The following is a 21,818-nucleotide window of genomic DNA, read 5'->3' on the forward strand; positions in this document are numbered from 1 at the left end:
AAGTTCCCGTTGAGAAACTCGCGTTGAAACCTGGCCGTCACACCGGGGAAGTTGGCGCTAGCTTGCCGATGCGTGCAACACCTTTGTTGGGCTCCTGGAAGGCTAGACGACGTGGACGTTTGGCCTCAACATCGAGTTCCCGCAACTCAGGGTCGGCGGCTCTTCGCTGTTTGGCTTCAACATCGCGCTCCCTCCACTCGGGGTCCGCGGCTCTTCGATGACGTTTCGTCTGGGCTTCGGAGGCCCTCACGTTAGAAATGGCACGTCGACGACGAGCCCTTTCCCGAGTGAGTTCGTGACGCCGTTGCTCAAACGCAGCCTGCTCCTCAGTGACGCACCACGCGTGGCTTTCCCATCCGGGCGCCAAAATTGATCTGAGGCGGGGAAGCCTGGCGGAGCGCGCGCCAACCCCCTTTCCTTCCCTTTCCCTCCCCGCGACTTACAAAACGACACTGATTGGTCGCGCGCGTCACGTGATCTGACGCCAGTGCAGCTTTCCCCACACCTGCTTTTTTATTTCTTCCTTTCTTTCCTTCTTCCTTTCTTTTTGTCGTTCTTTTTTGTCCCTGGCTCATAGCCGCATATCACTGACTCATACCCGCATGTCCAATGCGGGTATGCGCAACACGTTAGTTTTCGCGTGACTACAACGCCACCGAAACTTGTGAGCCAATACAAGCTTCGCTTGAAAAAAAATAACGCAAGATAACGTAAAAAGCAAGACGGTCAATCGTGACCGGGCGGCATGCGTGACCGGGCGGCAGCGGATGGTTGTTTGGCCAAGACGAGACTTGCATCGAGGTTCAGTTCAAAACAGGTTCATTTCGGCTCAGTAAACTTTGAGGCCTGCGTCGTGGCACCAATCTGCTTTGCTGGTAGCCATTTCATGCTACTCGCGATTACGGGAGAGCCAGAAATTTTTTGTTGCACACTTGTATAAAAAAAAAAAAAACAGGTTTTGCGTTCGTGCGGTGGTGATAGATCGATGCATTTACTGTGACCTCGACTTAAAAATCGCAATTTAAATTTCAGCGAGCGCGAAACGGAAGCCGTAGGGGAAAGGCTCGCTCAGTGACTACGGCGTTGCTCTGCTCTGCACGATGTCATGGGTTCAATTTCCGCGGCCCTAGTGGCTACATTGCGATAGGAGTGGAATGCAGAAATGCCCGTGTACCATGCTTTGGCTACGCATTCAGGAACCCCAGGTGGGCAGAATTAATTCGGAGCTCACCCTACAGCGTCCCCCATAACGCACTGCGCAGTTTCGAGACGTTAACCCCTACAACTCGTTAAAGCCTCACTAGAGATCGCAGGATAACTAATCCGTGCCTCTGATAAGTTGTAATGCCGTACTTACTACCACCAGTGAATTTAGTCTTACGTAAACAGAACGGCGGCAACCCCCTATAGCGCTAACAAATGCACAGAATCTGTTATTAGAGCCGGCAAATGCCATCCCGTAATGTGTGTTTTGAATATGTCTTCTTATCCGCCCTGTTGAGATAACTGGGCTATAGAGGAGGTCACGGGCAGTTAATTCTATTGTGAGCAGCAGTGGCCAAACACAGTAAGTGCACTTAGTCTTATTTCTTTCTCGCTGCTGCTGCTGTCATGTATAGTTGCGTTCGAAGGTTTTATTTGTGGCAGTGACATAGCGAAACCTGAATTACTAAGCTTTAAAAAATGTTAGCAGCTCTTCCACGCGCTATTGAGTTGTGTCATGCTAACTGTACGTTGTGAGAGGGTACACCAATCCCCTCAACTGGTGCTGTAGCTTATGGCCACTTTCAAAAGTAAGCATACGCATTTGCTAATCTGCTCCACATTCTGTACGCGTCCTACCAATCACGTCATAGTATTCACGTAGCGCTTCGGCAACGAACAAAACAACCATTGGACGTCCAATTTTGAATGTGCCTAAGGACATCTCGAGAACATTGCATTTCGACCATTAGTCCATGCGTAAATAGCTGCTATCCTTCAGGGTTGGTCTATGAGTTTCCTCATGAGAGAATTACCTCTTCTTATATGTTCGAATTAGAATCCGAAGCTAACAACTACGCAGCTTGTGTGAACATATTAGTTTGCGTATTTTGTGATGCAATTCACTTTGAAAACTTCTGTTCGTTAGATAGGCCAATCGTGCATGGCGGAGAGCCTATGAAAAAAAGAGCACACTGCACTTCCGCGCTCATGTGTGTGCACGTATATACGCACGAGATGTACCTACATTTGTATCAGACGACGCATCTATTAGACAATTAAACTAAGAGGTTGCATCTGTCACACAGCGTCTGCTGAGAAATCTTATTATTTATTACTGCAATCACTGTGCAAATAGTCACCATACATGTGCGTGCAATGTGCCCAGCATGTCCCCATGATGTCCCTTGCACACATGTCCGGGACGTCCGCACGATGTGGAAAGCGCGGCCGAATGATGATGCGAGTGACATCCGCTAGACGTATTCAGTATATCCCAGCAATATCTTTATTCCTGCAGCGGACGCCCAAAGGATATCTCGTAGATGTCATTGCGGTCACTGAGCCGTTGATTTCACAGAATGTAGGAACACAGCAGGTAACAGCAAGTATGTAGTCAGCGCAGACACTGTCTGCTTTGTTGCTGTTGTCTGCGATGCATTTAGAATATCGACCTCGAACTGGAGCCACACCATGCACTATATACTGCAGTTTACAAACCAGTTTTTTATACAGGGAAGCTGTTAAGCACTCAGTCTTCGATGGTCGCGCCCGGATGTAGAAAAAAAAATGTGGTTGATCCCTCTTATATAGGAATCGGTATAGAACACGAAAGTGAAACGTGTCTTCACAGAAGTAGTGTAATGTTTATTGCACATTGATATATAATGTCTATTGGTGTTTTGTGGCTAAAGCGCCCTTAGGCGTTGATGCACCCACGCTGACGCCTGGTGGCACGTCTCCTCCATCACGACTACCAACGTCGATGACCATGAGCAACCGTCGTGCATATGGAAGCTGCACTACGCTGCACACGCTAGCACAACGCGAAAGACGAAGCACGTAACTGATACACTAATACAACGCGCAAGACAAAGCACGTAACTGAATCGTCACCGAGTCAAATCAGCGCGTACAGCGCGTCGTAATTGCAGCCTCCGCGATCAACTTCAGAAACATTTTCAGAGCTAATTGCGGAGGCAACGCTCCGCTGTGCTGAGTACGGTGAACGCCACCTTGGTGGCGTTGGTATTGCTTCTTGATGCCAGCGTCCCTTCGAATGCTGGCATCGAGGCGTCGTAGTGCTGAGACCACCGAAGCGTTCACTGTCGGTGCGCGTTAGTGTCATAATGCAGTACTTCTCTTTTCTGCTCGTAGGCGGCGGCACCGCGAGCAAGAGCGCGGGTACGCGGAGGAGTGTTAGATATATAAGGCGCGTCTGTGTAGCTCTCTGCAAATGCGTTTGTGGCGCAATGGGTTAAACGCTCGGCGATCTATCGTCGCGGACCGAGAGGTCGTGGGTTCGATTTCCAAATTTTGCATGTTTGTGGAACTTTTTCTTCTGGTTTCTTTCTTTGTATTATGTTCGTGTATGTTCGTGTGACGTATTTCCGTGACGGAAATACGTCAGTGAAGTCTTGGTGGACCCCGGCATAAAACACTTTCGTGTTAAAAAACCTCTCATTGGCCGTATGCTGTATGTGCGACTGAAAGCGCGCGAGGGACGCGCGCTGTCACGGGGAGCGAACGCACGCCACTTCCGTCGCGCGAAAGGCCGTGGGGGGACGGGAGGGAGGGGAGGCGACGTTTAGATGCGGCAACAAATGCGTATCTTGCGACCGGGCGCAAGGGAACTGGCGACTCAATCTCCCACGCGAAAGGAGGACAGCGGGAAGGCAGCGCGGGAGGGAGGGGTTGCGGCTTCTGCTCTGCGAGCAACTTGTACTTTCCGCGGCGCCGGGCGGTGGCGCGCACCTTATCTTGAAAGCGATCTGCAACACGGCTCCTACCTTTGTATGCGCTGTGCTTTCGCCGCTCAGTTTCCGTTGAAGCGATAGACCGCATGAACCTTCGCTCACTGCTGCTGGCGCGCTTGCTCACGCCAGCGTTTTGACAGCGCTTGTATGCGGTCACACAAACAACGCGCAGAACTGTTGTCGACGGCGGCGGCGTTATGCCCACGTTCGCACCGAACGCGCGCGGCGTTGGTGAGGTGTTTATGAAGAACGTGCCAACCTTTGCCGTACACCCTATGGCGGTGTACCGTAGCGACCATAAGGCCATAGTCCCTGTGGTCCCTAAATAAATGAAAACCACCGGATCACATATATTTCTCATTCTCTAATAGTTCAAATAACCAATTACACCATCACATCTTAATAGTCATAATTCGAAATACATAATTCCCACCATAGTACAGCTTCGCTGGTCATCCATCTCCACCCCAGTGGAAGGGCTGGCAGCTTTTTTTTTCAATTTTGCTTCGAGCTGCTGTCTTACCGAATCGAACACGCGCGCAAGAGCGAGTCCGTGAGCCCGCGCCGGTTTCCGTTAGGCTAAATAAAAATCATGAGCCATTCCACTCTGTGAAGGTCGATGACCAGCGAAGCTCTTTGGCACACGACGGAGAGCACACGACTTGCGTCGTCTTCCACGGCGAGCCGCTTGCGGCTGGCTTCTCGGGAAGGATCTTCATCGGTGTTTGCTGCCCGCGCCGCCGCCGATTGCATTCTCGCATGTTTGTTCTCGCCGTCGCTATTCGTGTAGGCGCACTGCTCCTCGGCAGTGCGCACTTTACGCGGCCTCCCCACTGCGACGAGAGCAGAGAAGTGAAATTCAAAATGGCGAACGGCAGCTTGCTTTCCTTCCTCCGTGCCGACAACGCGAGGCGATTCCGCCGTCCCGGGAAAGCGGAAGGGAACTAGGCACGCACGAGCTTGGAACGACGATAAGAGAGGGTGGTGCGACCGTAGACATGGCCGACGCGGGCCGCACAACCGCAAATCTTTGAGAAACGCTTATTTTCTACTAGAGAGTCTACTGACATTGAAAATGGTGGCTATTGATAACTAATTTAATCAAAATGCACGTCCAAGTGACGATCGATACGTATAAGGTTTGGCTTAGAATGAAGCGATCTTGCATCAATTTCGGGAGCTGAGTTTTTGCACACGCAGATCTGTTGACGGACACGAAAAATGCACGGAACCCTCGCCATAGACAGCTTCGCTGTAAAAAGCTGGATTGAAACTGGCCAATCAACCTTACTGTCTTTTAAATCGTCCTTCTCTCCGCATACATTTATCCTCCCCGATGTTTCCTTGAAAGGCATCAAACATCGACTACGTCCTCGTCACTAGGGTGCCTCAATGCACTCATCTTCCGCTGTTGGGGGGAGGGAGCGCTCGAGGCACCCTACTGACCCTTTTCACGGCGATCCCGTGGGCGCTGCCATGTTTGATCACGTGGTGTCGCGTCGATTGCTTGCCTCAACTGCCCCCGTGTTTACAATGGATGTGTATGACGCCGGTGCGGCTTAGTGAACGACTGTTTCGGGAGATATCGTGGACAGTTACAGGGTGGACGACAGCAAGCTTTGGCCACGTCTTCATTGAACATGCAAAAGCGTTTTTGGAGCTGGTAAAGCTATGTTCAATCGCAGGTCCTTAGCCAAGAATTTCTTTCAGGGGGGGGGGGGGGGTACTTGCTGAAGGCCTTGATTAGTTGAGGAAACTGAAGCACCTATTTGCCAGTAATTATTTGCGGTAAAGATCAAAATTGTGGGGAGGGGGGGGGGGGCGAAAACTGAGTAACATTTCCGACAGTTTATCGCACAGAAGCAAGGTAGAAGCGGTAACGATTTCGTATTCGTGCGCTGTCGCTGAGGCCACGTGTGCCGCGCCGCCGGAAGCGCCATCTCGTTTGTATAGAACAAACTGCTCCGCGAATTAGGATCAATATGGGTGACATCACTGCGTCGGCTTCCCAACTTGCATTCGCATCAACTGCTGTCTGCATTTCGACATAGCCCTGCGAACGGTGTAGCGCATAAACATAAACAACTGAATGACATCAAAGTTGTGAGCCGAGTGGTGCATAAAAATTGCATGGGTTTACACGTTGCGCAATATGACAATCTAGATATATACGCATGAAGTGTTACAGCATTTAATTAACCGCTTCACGAAAGCTTCGCTCCGCATAAATATTCTAACATGTGCGTTGGATGAATCTGGATATATATATATATATATATATATATATATATATATATATATATATATATATATATATATATATATATATATATATATATATATTTGCCAGGAGCACGCACATTAGGTGGGATACATACGCACTTTGTTAATGAGATAATTTACCTTTAGACATGCAGCACACAAGCAGCAGCAAATTCAAAACAGCAAATACTGCCAGTCAGCACATTGTTCTCAGATCGCGATTACTTTTTCGGCGATACTGATGTTGTCGATTTAGACAGCTAAAGGAACTCTTCTGAGTGAACATTCGTTTTATATTCCGCCTGCACTGCCAAAGAGAGCAACGCACGCACCATCACATTTCCCGCCTGCATTTCTTTGCGATCTTGCAGCGTTGCCTCCTCTTTCAGAACCTTTAGAAGAAATTCACGAGGACAATTTATTTTTGATAAAACTCAATGAGACATTCGCAATATCGTACACCGACCCCCATTCGTAAACTTTACGAACAATTCAGGAGAGTTGGTATGTATGCATGACCGACGACAGAACAACTGTCTGGTATGCGGCTTGTCGACAACACCGAGCCATTGAGCCTATCTGCTCAAACGCCTCACGTCATTGCAAGCGGTCGAAGTTGCCTCAGATATTCTTGTTGACAAACGTCATCCGCTCATTCATAAACAGGTGAAATTTCATTGCTCAGTACCACAGCTTTAGTGCTTGATTACAACGGATCCCACCGCTCAAAAGCCGTATACAATACCATCGGCTACAGCTGGGAGTAAGGGTATAGCGCTGCGCATGCTCGTAGCCGAGTTATATGAGAAAACGTCCGTCAGGTGCATGAAGGAAAAAAAGAGGTAGCGCCACGTGACACCGGTTCATGGGAAAAGCACCCACGCAACGTGACCGTTCGCGTGATGGCAAGCGGTCGTTTCTATAGTGCACCACACGCGGCTGCTCTGGGCTCGTCGTCAGTCTTTTGCCAGCTGTGCCGTTCGAACTATCCGGAGCAAGTGTTTCCGTTGCGTACTACATTTCCGTGTTCCCAATAACCGCACGTGCGCTCGTCGGGATCAGCCGCGCTGTTTCGGAATGGGAGACGCCTGAACAAGCCAAGGGGATCACGGTACTGTATAATTCGTTTTTGTGTTCATTACGCGCTCAAACGTTCAAGACACATGGGAAATGTTTAGGGGATACGCTCGGGGGGCCCTTGCCGGGCGCAAGGCATTGTGTTTCAAAGCGCAGTAAAGGCAATAAAGCGCAGTCGGTCATTGGTATGGTTTTGCGGTGGTACATGACGGCGAAAATGTTAACATGTTCCGAAGTACAAAAGCAGAAATCTCAATGCGACGAGAAGGAAGCGGGCGGCACGGGTCGGGTTACGATCGATTGACAGAAAACGGCGGCGCCACTCCGCCGGCCAGCGGTACTAAAACCCACCTATACCCGCCGTCGTGGCGCTGCTAAGCACGAGGTCGCGCGAGGTTGTCAGAAATACGTGAGAAAAAGAAGGCCGCACCTAGAATATTTTGGAACCACATTAACGTATTAGGCAGGAAGTTGGGAACAGTACAGCAACATATCCTTGACGAAGATGTAAATAAACTGGAAGGGGACGCGGCATTAAAGTGTGTTCGAAAAATAACAGCCGAATCATTTCAGGGCAATGGCGAGGTGGTTTCTGGGGAAACAAACAGAATGAACGAAAACCAGACGGAAAAGGAGTTGGTGCTGAGTAATTTCAACTGGAAGAAAGCTGAAGAGAAAATTCCTAAACGTACAGCCACAGGTTTAGACGAGGTTCCCGTTAAACTGATTAATGAGCTAGGACCAAAAAGTAAGGAAGCTGTGTTGAAAGCAGTAGCAAAATGCTTACAACATAGGCGAATACCAGACAGTTGGAGACAAAGTAGGATGAAATTAATTTATAAAGGTAAGGGAAAAAAGATAAAATTCACTCTTATCGACCGCTGGCCATTACATCGGTAATATACAGGTTAGCAATGCAGGCGATTAAATTGAAGCTGCAAGCATGGGCAGAGAATAATGGCATATTGGGAGAACTTCAGAATGGTTTCAGAATCGGTAGGCGGCTCGATGATAACTTATTTGTCCTTACTCAGTGTATTGAATTATCCAGAAAAGAAAGGAGACCGCTATATGTGACTTTTCTAGACATTACCGGAGCGTATGACAACGTAGATCACAGCATTTTGTGGAATATTCTAGAAGGGGAAGGTATAGGCAACGACTGTAGACAGCTGTTGAAGGAGATTTACCGAGAAAATACTGTTTGCGTTGAATGGGAAGGGATGACGGGCGAGGATAAAGTTGATATCAACAAGGGTCTGAGACAGGGTTGCCCTTTATCTCCGCTGCTGTTTATGATGTACGTGGTAGGGATGGAAAGAGCGCTAGAAGGAATCAATATCGGGTTTAACCTCTCATACAAAAAAGCCGGCACAATAGTTGGGCAGCAGCTGCCAGGTTTATTTTATGCGGACGACATTGTGTTGCTTGCTAACAAGCAAAGTGATATGCAACGTCTGGCTGATATCTGTGGAGAAGAATGTGAGAAGTTAGGATTAAAATTTAGCATTAAAAAAACAGGTTTTATGGTATTCAATGGAAACAGTGAACAGACAGTGTTGATTCAGGGCCAGGAAATACCTCGGGAAAAGAATACAAATACCTTGGTATATGGATAAACGAAGGCGATAGATATCTGGAGACACAGGCGAAAACAACAACAGCAAACGGGAAGAGAAATGCGGCCATAATGAAACACAGGGCGCTATGGGGATACAATAGGTACGAGGTGCTCCGGGGTATGTGGAAAGGTGTAATGGTTCCAGGGCTTACATTTGGAAATGCGGTTGTTCGCTTGAAGTCAGGAGTACAATCAGGACTCAATGGCAGCCAAAGGTCAGTGGGAGGTTGGCGCCCACAGGAAGACTACTAATGAAGATGTGCAGGGTGATATGGGCTGGACAAATTTTGAAGCAAGGGAGGCTCAGAGTAAAATTGATTTTGAAGAATGACTGAGGAAAATGGAAGAAAGTAGATGGGGTGCAAGAGTATTCAGGTATCTGTACAGGCAAAACATTGACTCACAGTAGAGGAAAAGAACTAGGAAGCTTACCAGCAAATATGTGACCGGTATGGCCAGCAACACGGCAACAAAGAACGTAAACACCAAGTGAGAGAGGCTGAGACAAGGTTATGGGTGGCAGCAATGGAAAAGAAACCTGCTATGGCCAACTACCTCAAAGGAAAAAAGGAAATCAGGAAAGAAACAATTTGTGAAAACTCAAAGGGAAGCTCCTTACTTTTCGAAGTCAGATCAGGATGCCTTAGAATGCGCAGTTATAAAGGGTAGTACACCAAGGACGAAGCCGCGTGTGCTTGCTGTGGTAAAGCTAGAGAAACGATGGAACATGTTTTATTGGAATGTGAAGAAATCTACCCAGCTACAAGTCTAGGCTCCTCTGACCTCCTTGAAGTCTTTGGGTTCAGGGATAGCATGGGCAAAGTAGCTGTAGAAATTAGTAAGAGGCAGTTGGAGGTTTGGTGGCAGAAAAGTAGGGAGACCACAAACAACGGAGACGTACCGAAACAGAGTTCCCAGTAATGGTTCAAAAAGGTTGATGCCTGGAATTCTTTGTATTGTGTGTTTCTCAAAAATAAAGGTAGGACATTAGGCAAAATAGTTGCATTAGTTGCGCTTGGTGGCGCAACCCACCACCCCATTTCAATGGGGACGCTCATAGCATCCATCCATTCATCGCGGGCTTAAATTTCGGCCGCGGCGGCAGCATTTCGATGGGGGCGAAATGCAATAACGCCCCTGCCCAGTGTATTGGGGGCACACTAAACATCCCCAGGTGGCCCACATTAGTCCGGAGTCCCCTAACTACAGCAGGCATCATAATCAAATCGTGGTTTTGGCACGTAAAATCTCAGTATTCACTTCAACATTAAAACCCACCACGAACAAAACATTCTTCCTTCTGGGGTTTTACGTGCCAAAACCAGTTCTGATTATGAGGCACGCCGTAGTGGAGAGCTCCGGATTAATTTTGACCACTTGGGGTTCTTTAACGTGCACTACAACGCAAGCACACGGGCGTTTTTGCATTTCCACTCCATCGAAATGCGGACGCCGCGGCCGGGTATTGATCCTGCGACCTCGTGCTCAGCAGCGCAACGCCTTAGCTGACTGCGCCGCCACAGTGGATATGAACAAAACAACGTGGTGACTAATGCGAAAACAATGTGCACCGTGCTGTTCCCAGGATTCAGCGCGTCATGTGCTCATTGGGCGAGGGAAAGCGGAGAGAGATAGAAAGATAGGTTAGAGAATGTCATCTTGCAAAGGCGAACTGCCTGACGCTCCCTCCTTATTTTTTTCTTTTCGTTTTTTTTTGCCCTACATGGTTGAAACTAGCTGGCGCTTGTTATGAACTTCGCGCACTTCGGTAGTTGGGAAGCGCAGTAACGAACGCAGCTTACAACCGGCACGACATTGAGTCGTCTGAGTTCAGGGGCAGTGTTTTTATTAGCAGCAGTAAAAACCTTAACGACGTCACATCTGGTAAAAGAACTGTCTTCCTTACCTTATTTCAGCTCGCGCATGCGCGACGACCACGGAGCCCTCGTGGGGTTATGTTCAGAGGTCGATTACTCCGCAACGCATTACGACGCCTGCTACGGTTGCTGATGGCGGTGCGGAGATCGTCAAGGTTGCTGGCCCTCACGGTACTGCTCCTCAGCTGCACTGGTGTCCTGCTATTCCTAAGATGCAGAAACATCTGTGCCACGTGGCTGACGGCGACAAGCTCGGTTTGGCCGACTGAATCCCTTGCTCGTACAGTTTCACCGGCCACCAACTCGGCCCCGGACCTGAATTGTACGTGGAGAGCTTATTCTGGGACCATGTATTATCAATCGATCACTTTAGCAGATACTTTCACTCGTGCGTTACATTACCGTAGCGCCCAGCACGTGGCCAGTTGAACGTTAGTGAATGGCGATGGGTGGTGTGTGATTCCTTTCATCACATCCAGTTCCAGTGGCGTGGCCAATGAGCGCGCCCGAAAGTAAAGTCCCCAACAGTGATAGATCGAGAATAATTAAGGCACCCACGCGAGTCCATGGCGTGTTGCCATTTTAGCTATTTTGTCGCTAGATACGGAAACGTTTTTACTCGCGCTTTACTCTAGATATATACCTGTCCAGCAAGCAAAAAGGGCAACAGATGTGTAGGAAAAAAGACACGGCAGGAAGAAATTACCGTAGAGGACTCCTGCTTCTAGCAAAGACGTCGGAAAATTGCGACTGATGTCCAGTTATCTTCTCGTGACAGTGGCCATCTGTCAAATCTATTTCGGGCAATAACATAGCGCTTGCCTCTCTCTACTGTAACGAGGATAAACACAGCCGTAGCTAGAGCTGTCGGCTATACTAATAAATAAGAAAATCACGCGGATTAATTACCGAACACAAAAGTCCCAGACGCTGCAGCAGAGTTTCTACACACAACTCCAATGTAGATCTAGGTTATAGCAACCTGCGACAACGTGCAACAGCAGCATAGTAGCGAAGCAGTTTGCCAAGCTAATGAAAGTCTAGTCACTTTTGCAATGAGCGCACACAAGCACAGTTTGCTTGCCTTATGACATGAAAAATGCAGACATAGTTCTTGTGATCAAACCATGTGCAAGAGACAAGGCCCAGGTTGTGCAGGTAGCACTTCATCTCCATTCGAGCCATGACCAGTCCTGCCATCAGCTGGGCAATGCTGCAGCACAGTTTCTTCACACAACTCCAATGTAATGTAAAAGCTCCACTATGCTTCGGTTATCTATAGCGAGATGCAACACACATATCTGCCAATACTAGCTCGCTTACTCACTGGAAGTTGCCTTATTGCTCGCAGGGACAACCTGTCCAAGCACGAATGAAGTTCAATCGGAGCACCACTTCCGCCTTTGGGATGAAAAGCTTGCGAAAGCACTGCGCCTTTCTGCTCAAGGACCTCCTAGGACGGAGCGGGAGTCATGGCACGCTGTAACAGACAACATCCACATCTTCTCTGCGTTCCTTGTCACCACAAAAGAGCGCGCGATCCACATCACGAGCCTCGTGCGAAGCCACGAGCCGAAAGTAAACGGCCCTCCCATTCAACACCCGCCTCTGGTATGCATCATTCGGACATCCAACAGTACAATACGACGTCAAGCCCGTATCCAACTAGTCTGGACCTGGCTTAATCCGAGCTTCAAGAATGCCCTGATCCTGTGCCCGCCGCTGAACGAAACGACTCTCGCCGATGAAGACATTCGAGTGGCAGTCGCCGTTCGAGGTTCTCTCATGAGTTCTTTGCGATGGCTCCAGCTGCATCGGCCGCCAGAGAGGGTCGAAAGGAAGTGTTGTGCCGTGTGCGTCAGGCCGTCCTACGGATCCTCCATTAGCCTCTGGAAGATTGTCGAGTTCATCTCGCACTACAGACTCGTGGGAGTGAGCACGTTCTACTTCTACGACCTGCAGATGTCGTCGGACACTAAGCTCCTCCTGGCAAGGCTGCAGTCCGCAGGAGTCGATGTGACCCTCGTCCCGTTCAAGCTCATTGCTGACACTGCTGACGTCCACGCACACGGCCAGATGCCGGGTCTCTACGACTGCATCTTCCGGTCCATGTCCAGAACGGAGTACTACATCCACGTAGACATTGACGAGCTGATGGTTCCGCTACGGCATTCCATCATCCCGGCCATGGTCCAGGAGTTGGAACGTGAAGGCAACGGTTCCGTCACAAGCTTAGTCGTCAGAAGCAGGTACTATTGCTCCGAATACCCTCTGAACTTGCAATATTCCAGGCTGGAGGACCTGCCCCTTCAAACAAGACTGTTCACCTACCACTCCGTGGACCTGTATCAGGCGGACTTCACGAAGCACATTGCTCGCTCCAGGTCGGTTTGTGAAGCAGGTGTTCATAGGGTCAACCAGCACTGCACAGGATACAATCAGCTCCTTGTGGACAGTTCGGTGGCCTTCATTAACCACTACAGACGCTGCTGCGAGTTCACGCCAGAAAGCGCTGTGCACAAATGGAACATCTCCCTTTGGAACATCAGTCACCTTGCTGTTCACTACTCATTCATGGAGCTTTCAATGCGTATTGAAAGTGATCCGGTAGTGAGGACGATAAGGAATCTAATACCTTAAGATCAGGGCCATTGATCGACAGACAAAAATTAGCTTCAGCTGTGTTAGTTAACCACCCTTCTACAATACCAAAAAAAGTAGGGGTGTGCAAATATCAAAATTTTCAAATATAGAAACGAATAATGATATGCACATGCACTTATTATCAAGTTGAGCTAATTTGTTATGTTGTAACGTTGCAATTACATTGCCAATGTTACAAAACTAGACTAGTAAGCTGTTATAACGCATTGTGTATTTGGCTCATGCTAACTGGGATAATTCTGTAATTCCCACTAGCTGTCCTCGCCAGCCTGTGCCTTATACCGCATCAAATGCCCGTAAACTCGGAGGCATTTGACCCTGTGCCAGTCTTCACACATCGCACTTGCTGTCAAGCAATAAGCTTAGAATTGGTGGTGGCGCTGCAAAAAAAGTGCATCCTTGCTGCCCGCAAGCCCGTGCCCCTTGCTATTGAGAGGCTTGCTTTCCCGCAAAGGTTACGCGTTTAGTGGCTAAGTGTGCTTTACAGGCCAAATTTCGCCAACAAGAAATTATCGCAACATTCAGCACAATGTCGCCTCAATATTCTTAGATTAGATAGAAACAAATGCCAAGAACCGTGTTTGCTCCCACACGGCCAGCAATATATGCGATTTGATTTGAATATTCGCATCCAACCGAATATTGGAACATTTTCCAATATCTATTTTTCGAATCGACTTCGAATATTAAATATATTTGATAGTATTCAAACTTCTCGAATAATCATACACTCCTACAAAAAAGCCACTCTTATTGTGAGAAGAGTATTTGTAAATCACAAAAGAGGGAAAAAGAACTAAACATGGGGGTCTATGTCACATATGGTTAACTCCTGCACCAGCTCTTCGTGACGTCATGAATTTTGATGCCCTCTGCTTAGGCCTAGTGCATTTCTTACTGGTGAAAGTGGACCACGTTGTATTCTAGAGCGGCCAAAGACTAAACGTAGCCTGTTTGAAGAATGTTTGCCGAGGCACAATGGTCGAAATACATACGTAAAAAATAGTTTGAAATTCGAGACACTACTCAGACGTACCGACCCTGAAGTTTCGGCACGAAATTCAGCAAATTTGAACTTTGACCTTCATATTCTCTTCTAATAATTAACCTAATACTACGAATTTAACGAAAATAGAGTTTCGAAAAAATGCTCTATTAGTCTAAACTGATTTAGTGTTTCTCTTTCGTGTCTCTTTAAGAGTGTTGACAATGCCAACAGGAATAAAACATAAAAAATCTCCTTTTGGGCCCTGTTTTACACAAAGGTCATAATCACTGCTTCTAGATGATAAATGGACCCTTTTCATAATTGTAAAGCTAAAGCTAGCTTTCCTGTGAGGCAGTGTGTCGAGCTAACGAAAGTTAAGCATTCTTGCAATGAGTGCACACGAGCAGTTTGCTTGCCTTATGACGCTAAAAATGCAGACATGGTTCCTGTGATGAAACCATGTGCAAGAGACAAGACCTCTATTCGATCCATGACCAGTGCTGCTATCAGTCGGGCCAACGGGCAATGTAGAAAAGAGTGCTTGCAAACAAGGAAAAGGGTTTATTCATAGTAATTTAATCAATATGTCACATGACCAGAGCGCACAGGAACATGAGTATTCAGCAGGCCACAGAATACGAATAAAAGTGCGTTTAGACTTCCACGGCATAGAGGAAGTGTGATGAAGGTGTGATGAAAGTGTGAGATAGACAGATGCGGGTGTGCAACTCTGCAGAAAAGAAAGAAGAGTGCATTTGTAGAGGGGTGAGCCGCTGCCTTTCGTTGTTGTTGCCAGCGACTTTGGACGCTGCAGCCTGGGTGCTTGCTTTGGTTAAGCGTGATGACGCCTGTAAGGGAGATTTCATGGCACACAGCGGCATATCACAACTCAGGCCAATGACCCAACAAAAAGTGCCTGTCTCCTGTGCCACGACAACCAACTTAGCACCACATTGCTCTATGCTGCAGTCATCGCAACAACTGTGCGTGTGATTGATTGCCAGTTCCAGACCCAGACAATCGTTTACCATTTCTACTGCCAAGTGCAGACAATGAGACCCTGCTCGTGCGTTTTAGTTACTGAGAAATGATAATTTAACATATCTTGCTGGCACATTCAGCAAACATAGCCTGGCATCCAAACGAACCTCTATGAGTTCAGAGTTGTCATGCACTATTTTACAACGGTCCTTCTTTATATGCGTCTTGTACGGTCATTGTACATAAAAAGTTTTTGTGTTCCCTGGCTTCTCTCTCTCGTGATATCAGAAACTTGGGCTCGCACACACCCATTTATCATCACAGCAGCATGGACATCTCATCCAGCCTTCTGAACAATATACTTTTCAACTGCTATACACATCTGAAAAGTTATAACTTGCAGCATTTAATAAAAATGCATATTTACATGAACATGAACTACAGTGCTATGACAGCATTTGGTGGCATGCTTGACATGAAATGTAGATGCAAGTAAAACAATTTGCAAACTTCGATCCTATATATATAAAGATTCAAAATTTGGTTCCTACAAAGGTCTTATAGGTGCTCGTTTACTGTGAAGTTTGGTAATGCTGTCCTCAATCAGCATTACATCCAAGCATAAATTGTAGATGCCTTTGAAAAGTGCACATTTCGAATTGCCTTTCGAGTCCCCAGCCTTCTGTAGGTGTAGTGGCAATTTCACACAAAAAGAGTGAAAATCTTCACAAAATTTTGTGTTATACAGATGGCACACATCACATATGGAAGTCCCTTGCCTACTGTTGTTGTCCATATTCATATGTGCTTTCTCCAGCATCGCTTCTGCTCCAATTTTCTTTCAGAGCAAGCTTTAACAACAAATTACAAACAACCTGTAATCATTAACATTAGGACCACAAGGGTCCGTAGAAGCTTTGTTGGGCAAATTCGAAAACTTCATATTCAGTTGCGTACAACGAATTACTGGTTTAGTGACTCATTTTCCACGCTTAAAAGAAAGCCCCTGATTTTTTAAAAAGTCGCCACAGCCAGCCATGTCCAGTGTCTGTATTGTAAATGTGAAAAAAAAAAAAGTCATGCAAAAAGGGCAACGCATCACAAAGAATTCAAAGTAATTTTCTTCAAATATGCTGTACAATACGAATTTATGTTTAGGCCATAAACTTAAGAATTAAAACGTTGTAAACCAGTACCAGTTACTCCAACAACAAGAACACAGAAAAAAAAAATTTATGAAGGCTTCTCCAGTAGGTTGATAACAATGTACCACTGGTGTCATCCACACACAAAAGTCCCCTTTTTTTCCTTTGATTAAACTTACATGTTATCTGTGACATCCTCTAAAAATTTTGTTGGTCCACAATACATTACGGTGACAAGGGTTCACACTTTACACTAACACCTTCCGACTGGCTCATGGCATTATTGACATTATGCGGAAGAAGCTGAAAATTTTGTTCACCACTGTGTTCGACGTCTACGTCGCACTCCATAACAAAGTCATCACAGTCTCCCCCTTGTGGTGAGTGCGGTTCTTGCTTTGGCACAACAAGGGGATCAAACACAATTTGTTCAGTGTCACTGTCTTCGACTTCTTGCTTGACGTTTAAAAGACTGAAGCCGGACGACTCAGCAGGCGCTGAGGAGCTCGCAGAGTCGGTCACAAATTCCGGTTGCGGCGAAGGAGGAGCCCGCGGCCAACAAACGGTATCGTCTTCGACGCGAGTCGCATTATCATCATTGTCATCCATTTTACGAAAGTGCCGTGAAAACTCCAGCGGCAACAGGCCTTTGCAGTCCCCGTCTGTGCTCAGACCAGCTGGCAGCTTCTGGAAATGTGTGGCAGGTCCAGAACCCTACAATAGAAACAAGGATAGTGTGCCTTCGCGTTGCTAGAATGAACCAAGTACAGGGGTTTCAAGATATCAGCAGGCTTCAGCAATTCCTCTGGCACCAAACTCATTTGCCCTAAGCCCTCGTTATAACAAAGTCATAGAGAAGCAAAGTGAACTTGGTTATAAACGGCATTTCGAGGTTCTCGAAGAGCCATAGTACTGTAGGACGTGCCTTCTGAGAGTGCTGGAGCTTGTAAAATGTTTACTCATTTACATTAAACCCTCGTTATAAGGAAGTGAACTTCATTAACACAAGTATTTCACTAAAAGCTGAAAAGCTCTCCAAGAGCCTTGATAATGTGAAAGATGCCGTCCAAAGGCACTGGAACTTGTAAAACACTCAAAGCCACACTCAATAATAGCTACGTGACCGCAGTAAAAAAAAAAAATTTCTGACACCTGCAATCAGCTGCATCACGTGTCCATTATCATCATGTGATACCATTAGTACCAAGGATTTGACACCGCACGGCTGAGTGACCTTCACTGTGATCTTTAGCTCTCCATGTTGATATGAAGAAATGCAAACAGCCCTGTGTATGGCTACACTGAACAGTCCTGGGTGCATTCCCCACGGTGCATGTCATACTAGGCGGAGTCCCGTGCCACTGCGCTGCAAGTATTCTAGTATAAAATGCACACACTGCTGTGGCAATCATGAAACACTTAGAGTAATGTGATTTCCGCATAATGACAACTTGTCATACTGCAACAGCCGCAGGCTTTTACAGCGGACATCATTCTTAAGAACAACTTCTGTCCCGCTGCAGAGCAAGGGGTCGTGTGTGCCTTCCCGGCTGCAGCAGCTGGGATGGGGGCGAAATGCAAAAACATTTGTGTACCGTGCAGTGCAGTAGGTTCTTTACAACTTATTCTCAGTGATGTACACAACAATCGCGCTAGTTCACTACAGTAACTGCTTGTTTGCATCTTCCGAAATAGAGGCACAGACGCTGCTGCTCTCAAGAGTCTGCGCGGCACCCTAAACCTTGCACAAATAGCTTAGTGGTTATCACATCTTGTTCGTGCTTGCACATTGCCCGGAATGAGTTCAAACCTGAGGGGTGGTAGTGTGGTAGTGGGCAGTTATCTTTTAAATGTGTGAACGTTTGTTTGGCTTTCTTAGCTTGTTTTGTCAACGTTTCTATGTAACACCTTATGTGTTGCAACAACTTAGTTGTTTAGTCAAGAGTTCGACGAAAGTTCGTCTGGTCAGGTAACATGATGACGAGGAAATTGCGGTCACTGACCAAGTCAATGGTGAAAATAAAACAAAGACGTTTCGGGACCCGTACGGGTTCCTTGATCACACTACAGCAAACGTCCTCTGCTACGTAGACGACTGCTTCTGCATTGTGCAAAGGCAGGACGCTTCAAGCCTCCTGAGTCTTCTCAACTGAGGAGAAGCAGCCATACAGAATACTACAGAATATGAGTGTGACAACAGCCTCCCCTTCCTTGACGTCCTTCCTTGATGTGCGGCGAAGTGGAATGCGACTCACATTTGCCATGCACAGGAAGGCGACTCATACCGGCCGGTACTTAAACTTCAATTCATGTCACCCTGCTTGCCACAAGCAATCCGTTGTCTCATCTCTCGTGACGCGGGCCACACGCATCTGCTCAAGTGACGACGCAACACAGAAAGAACTGAAGACAATTCGTCACGAATTATCCAGGAACGGGTACCCAAAGAAGTTTATTAACAAAATGGAAGCTCGTGTCCTCCATCCCAAGCCGTCTCAAGGCAAGTCGTTCACAAAACGCGCTGGCATCCCATATGTGCCTGGCGTCAGTGAAGCCCTTAGCCACGTATGCTTAAGATACGATCTTAGAATAGCACACATGCCATCCAACAAGCTGAGAAATCAGCTTGTTAATGTAAAGGATTAGCTCGAAAGCAAGAATTACCCCAGTGTTGTTTACAAGGTGCCATGCGCAGACTGCAGCTGCAGTTACATCGGCGAAACCGGCAAATTCACAAGAAGATTAAAGGAACACCAAAGGAACGTCTCCAACAAGTAAAAAAGCATCAAACGCCCTTGCTGAACACGCCGACAATCACAGTCACCACATCGATTGGGAAAACGCTGCTATAGTAGCTAAGGAAAAGAATCCCATGATGCGACTTTTGTTAGAATCTTTATTTATTCAAACTACGGACAACAGCATCAACAGGACTGATGGAAATCTGCCTGCCAACTACACCCGTTCTCTACGTCACATTTTGGCATAAAAACGACTTGCGGCTCTTGCCTGCTTTTAGTGTGATCAAGGAACCCGTACGGGTCCTGAAATACGGGTTCCCGAAACGTCTCTGTTTTATTTTCACCATTGACTTGGTCAGTGACCGCAATTTCCTCGTCAACTTAGTTGTTACACCTCTAACAATAGAGAAATGCGCTTTGCCACAGTACAGGCCTGTTATGCAGTAAAACATACAAATGCCGCGAATACGGTTTTGGTTTCGTATCCAATTGACAGGAAATTTTCAGCCCAATTTTCATGAAAAAAAAAAGGTGCGCATTAGAATTGAGCAAATACTGTAATCAGACATTGTGAGCTACCATTAGTGCTTGAAAATCTTCCTAGGGCAAGTTGAAAACGGGCATTTTCAACAGGCGATTGGCGTTTGTCAACGCATTTACTGTCCCCTAAGTTTCACCAAGGCCTACTGCCACTAAAAGGGTCGCCGTTGGAATCACCATAGGGGTGACACACGTGCGTGCTGACTGGCCAAGTTTGAATTATCTGGCAAAGGCCACTCATTAGGATCAAAATAAGGAAAGTTTGAACACACACAAATGCATGAGTGCCGACTGGGATTTTCGGTCGGGATCAAGTTAATCGAAAAATCGAATTAACCGGAGTCAAATTAATGGAAGTCTACTGTACCACCAAATCAATCTTGGCAAAGCTGCAAGGCTCCTGTCTTATTATTGGCATTTATATTGCACTTCAGCAGACGACAAGGGCACATGGTGGTTATCAGACACGGCACAAATCCAAGACCATGACCTCAGGGATTAGAGCACTGCACGGGCCGATTTCTTCAGCCCGGGCCCGGCCCGGGCCCGTTTTTACGTTATGCGGCCCCGCCCGAGCCCGATCAAAACTTGTATGGCAAGACCCGGGAAATAATCTACGTTACCTGTCCGGCCCGGCCCGCCACCCCTTTACCTTAGGCCCGAGCCCGGCCCGAGCCCGACTCGAGCCCGGCCCGAGCCCGACTCGAAACCGGCCCGAACCCGGCCCAAGACCGAAAAATAATGTTGTTCAGAGTTGAGACACCCGAGAATAACTCGCTGCACATTACATGCACACCACCAGAAAGCCCGAGCCCGGCCCGGGCCCGCGTCAAAAAACCCGAGACCGGCCCGGGCCCGAGTCAAAAAGCACACGCCGTGCCCGAGCCCGGCCCGAGTCCGTGAAAAAACTGTGCTACCCGGCCCAGCCCGTGGGCCGGGCCGGGCTTTCGGGTAAGCCCGAGCCCGTGCAGTGCTCTATCAGGGATCCTCTGCGCAGCGCCGATGCCGCCTCATCTCAGAGGTCACACAACATTCCAGGCGCTGTATCACTTTCAGCAAGCGGCCCAATGGTGGTTTCTTTTTTTCCAGTTTCGGTTTAAAAATGTTTATTTTTGAAAGCTTCTTGTGATGCATCCACTTGTATTTTTCAAGTGCAAATTTTTTTTCCACAGAGGCTGCTCTCTATATCTGCACTATCTGAAACTAGAATTCATGTGTGGTGTGGAATTCTGTTTCAGTTGGTCTTTAAGCTTGGTGTTGACGACGATGATGCCCACAGTATCCAATTATCTTTTGCGAAGTGTGCACACGTACCTCTGCTTGAAGTTTTGTCAGCTTTCTAATACTGTATGCCTTACCTTATCAGCCTGTCGTCTGTGGTTGACTTGAGTCATTCCATCGGCACCATTCGTAGTTGACAGGAACGTGATGAGTGACCCTCTTCCGGACGACGACACTGTCTGCGTGGACTGCGGGCCAAGCAGAAAAAAGAAATTGTCAGTGCTTGCCAAAAGTGGTCAATTAGATTTACACAAAGGAACAAGTCCTAATATTTCGATACTGCATTACTGTAAAACCTATATTTAATAAAAGCATATTTTGAAATTTCCGAAATTTATTTAGGTGTATTTGATTCCCCGGCACATAATCAGAGAGCCTATTGCACTGAAAATTTGTTAGTGTTGAAAATGTGTTGAAAATCACGTTTTTGAATGTGAATGAGTGTTTCAATCATTCTGGAGAGAGAGAAAGAAAACGTCAGTTGTGGTGCTTTGTCCGTATCACTGTTCCCGAAGGGGTGAGCTTCCACGAGCAAATGAGAGCCAAAAGTATCAGAATTGTTCAGGCATTCCACGTGTGCGTCTTAAGGCATTTTGCAATAGCGTGAAAACTTAGGCTAATTAGTATGCTATGTATATAGCATGTAGATGATGAGCTTTTATGTTGTTCATTTTGCACTATA

At 47.2% G+C, this 21,818-nt stretch overlaps 2 protein-coding genes across 4 annotated transcripts in view; one reads left to right on the forward strand and one right to left on the reverse strand.

The window, feature by feature from the left end:
• The first annotated feature begins 1,537 nt into the window (after positions 1–1,537).
• On the forward strand, positions 1,538–15,690 carry LOC119464083 (uncharacterized). The gene is made up of 3 exons (XM_037724915.2): positions 1,538–1,567; positions 10,836–11,118; positions 12,148–15,690. Exons 2-3 carry the CDS (start codon positions 10,875–10,877, stop codon positions 13,434–13,436), a joined length of 1,533 nt encoding a protein of 510 aa, XP_037580843.1. The 5' UTR covers positions 1,538–1,567; positions 10,836–10,874; the 3' UTR covers positions 13,437–15,690.
• A 1,062-nt stretch (positions 15,691–16,752) lies between these two features.
• LOC119464084 (uncharacterized) overlaps positions 16,753–21,818 on the reverse strand; it is a 52,760-nt gene continuing 47,694 nt past the window's right edge. For all 3 annotated transcript variants that reach the window (XM_049656487.1, XM_049656485.1, XM_049656486.1), the window contains 2 exons: positions 21,214–21,324; positions 16,753–17,288 (listed from right to left, as the gene is read on the reverse strand). In XM_049656487.1, the coding sequence (XP_049512444.1) occupies positions 16,800–17,288; positions 21,214–21,324 (600 nt within the window). In that variant the 3' untranslated portion in view covers positions 16,753–16,799. The remainder of the gene's footprint in view (positions 17,289–21,213; positions 21,325–21,818) is intronic.

Source organism: Dermacentor silvarum, chromosome 9, assembly GCF_013339745.2.
Source record: "Dermacentor silvarum isolate Dsil-2018 chromosome 9, BIME_Dsil_1.4, whole genome shotgun sequence".
NCBI lineage: Eukaryota > Metazoa > Arthropoda > Arachnida > Ixodida > Ixodidae > Dermacentor > Dermacentor silvarum.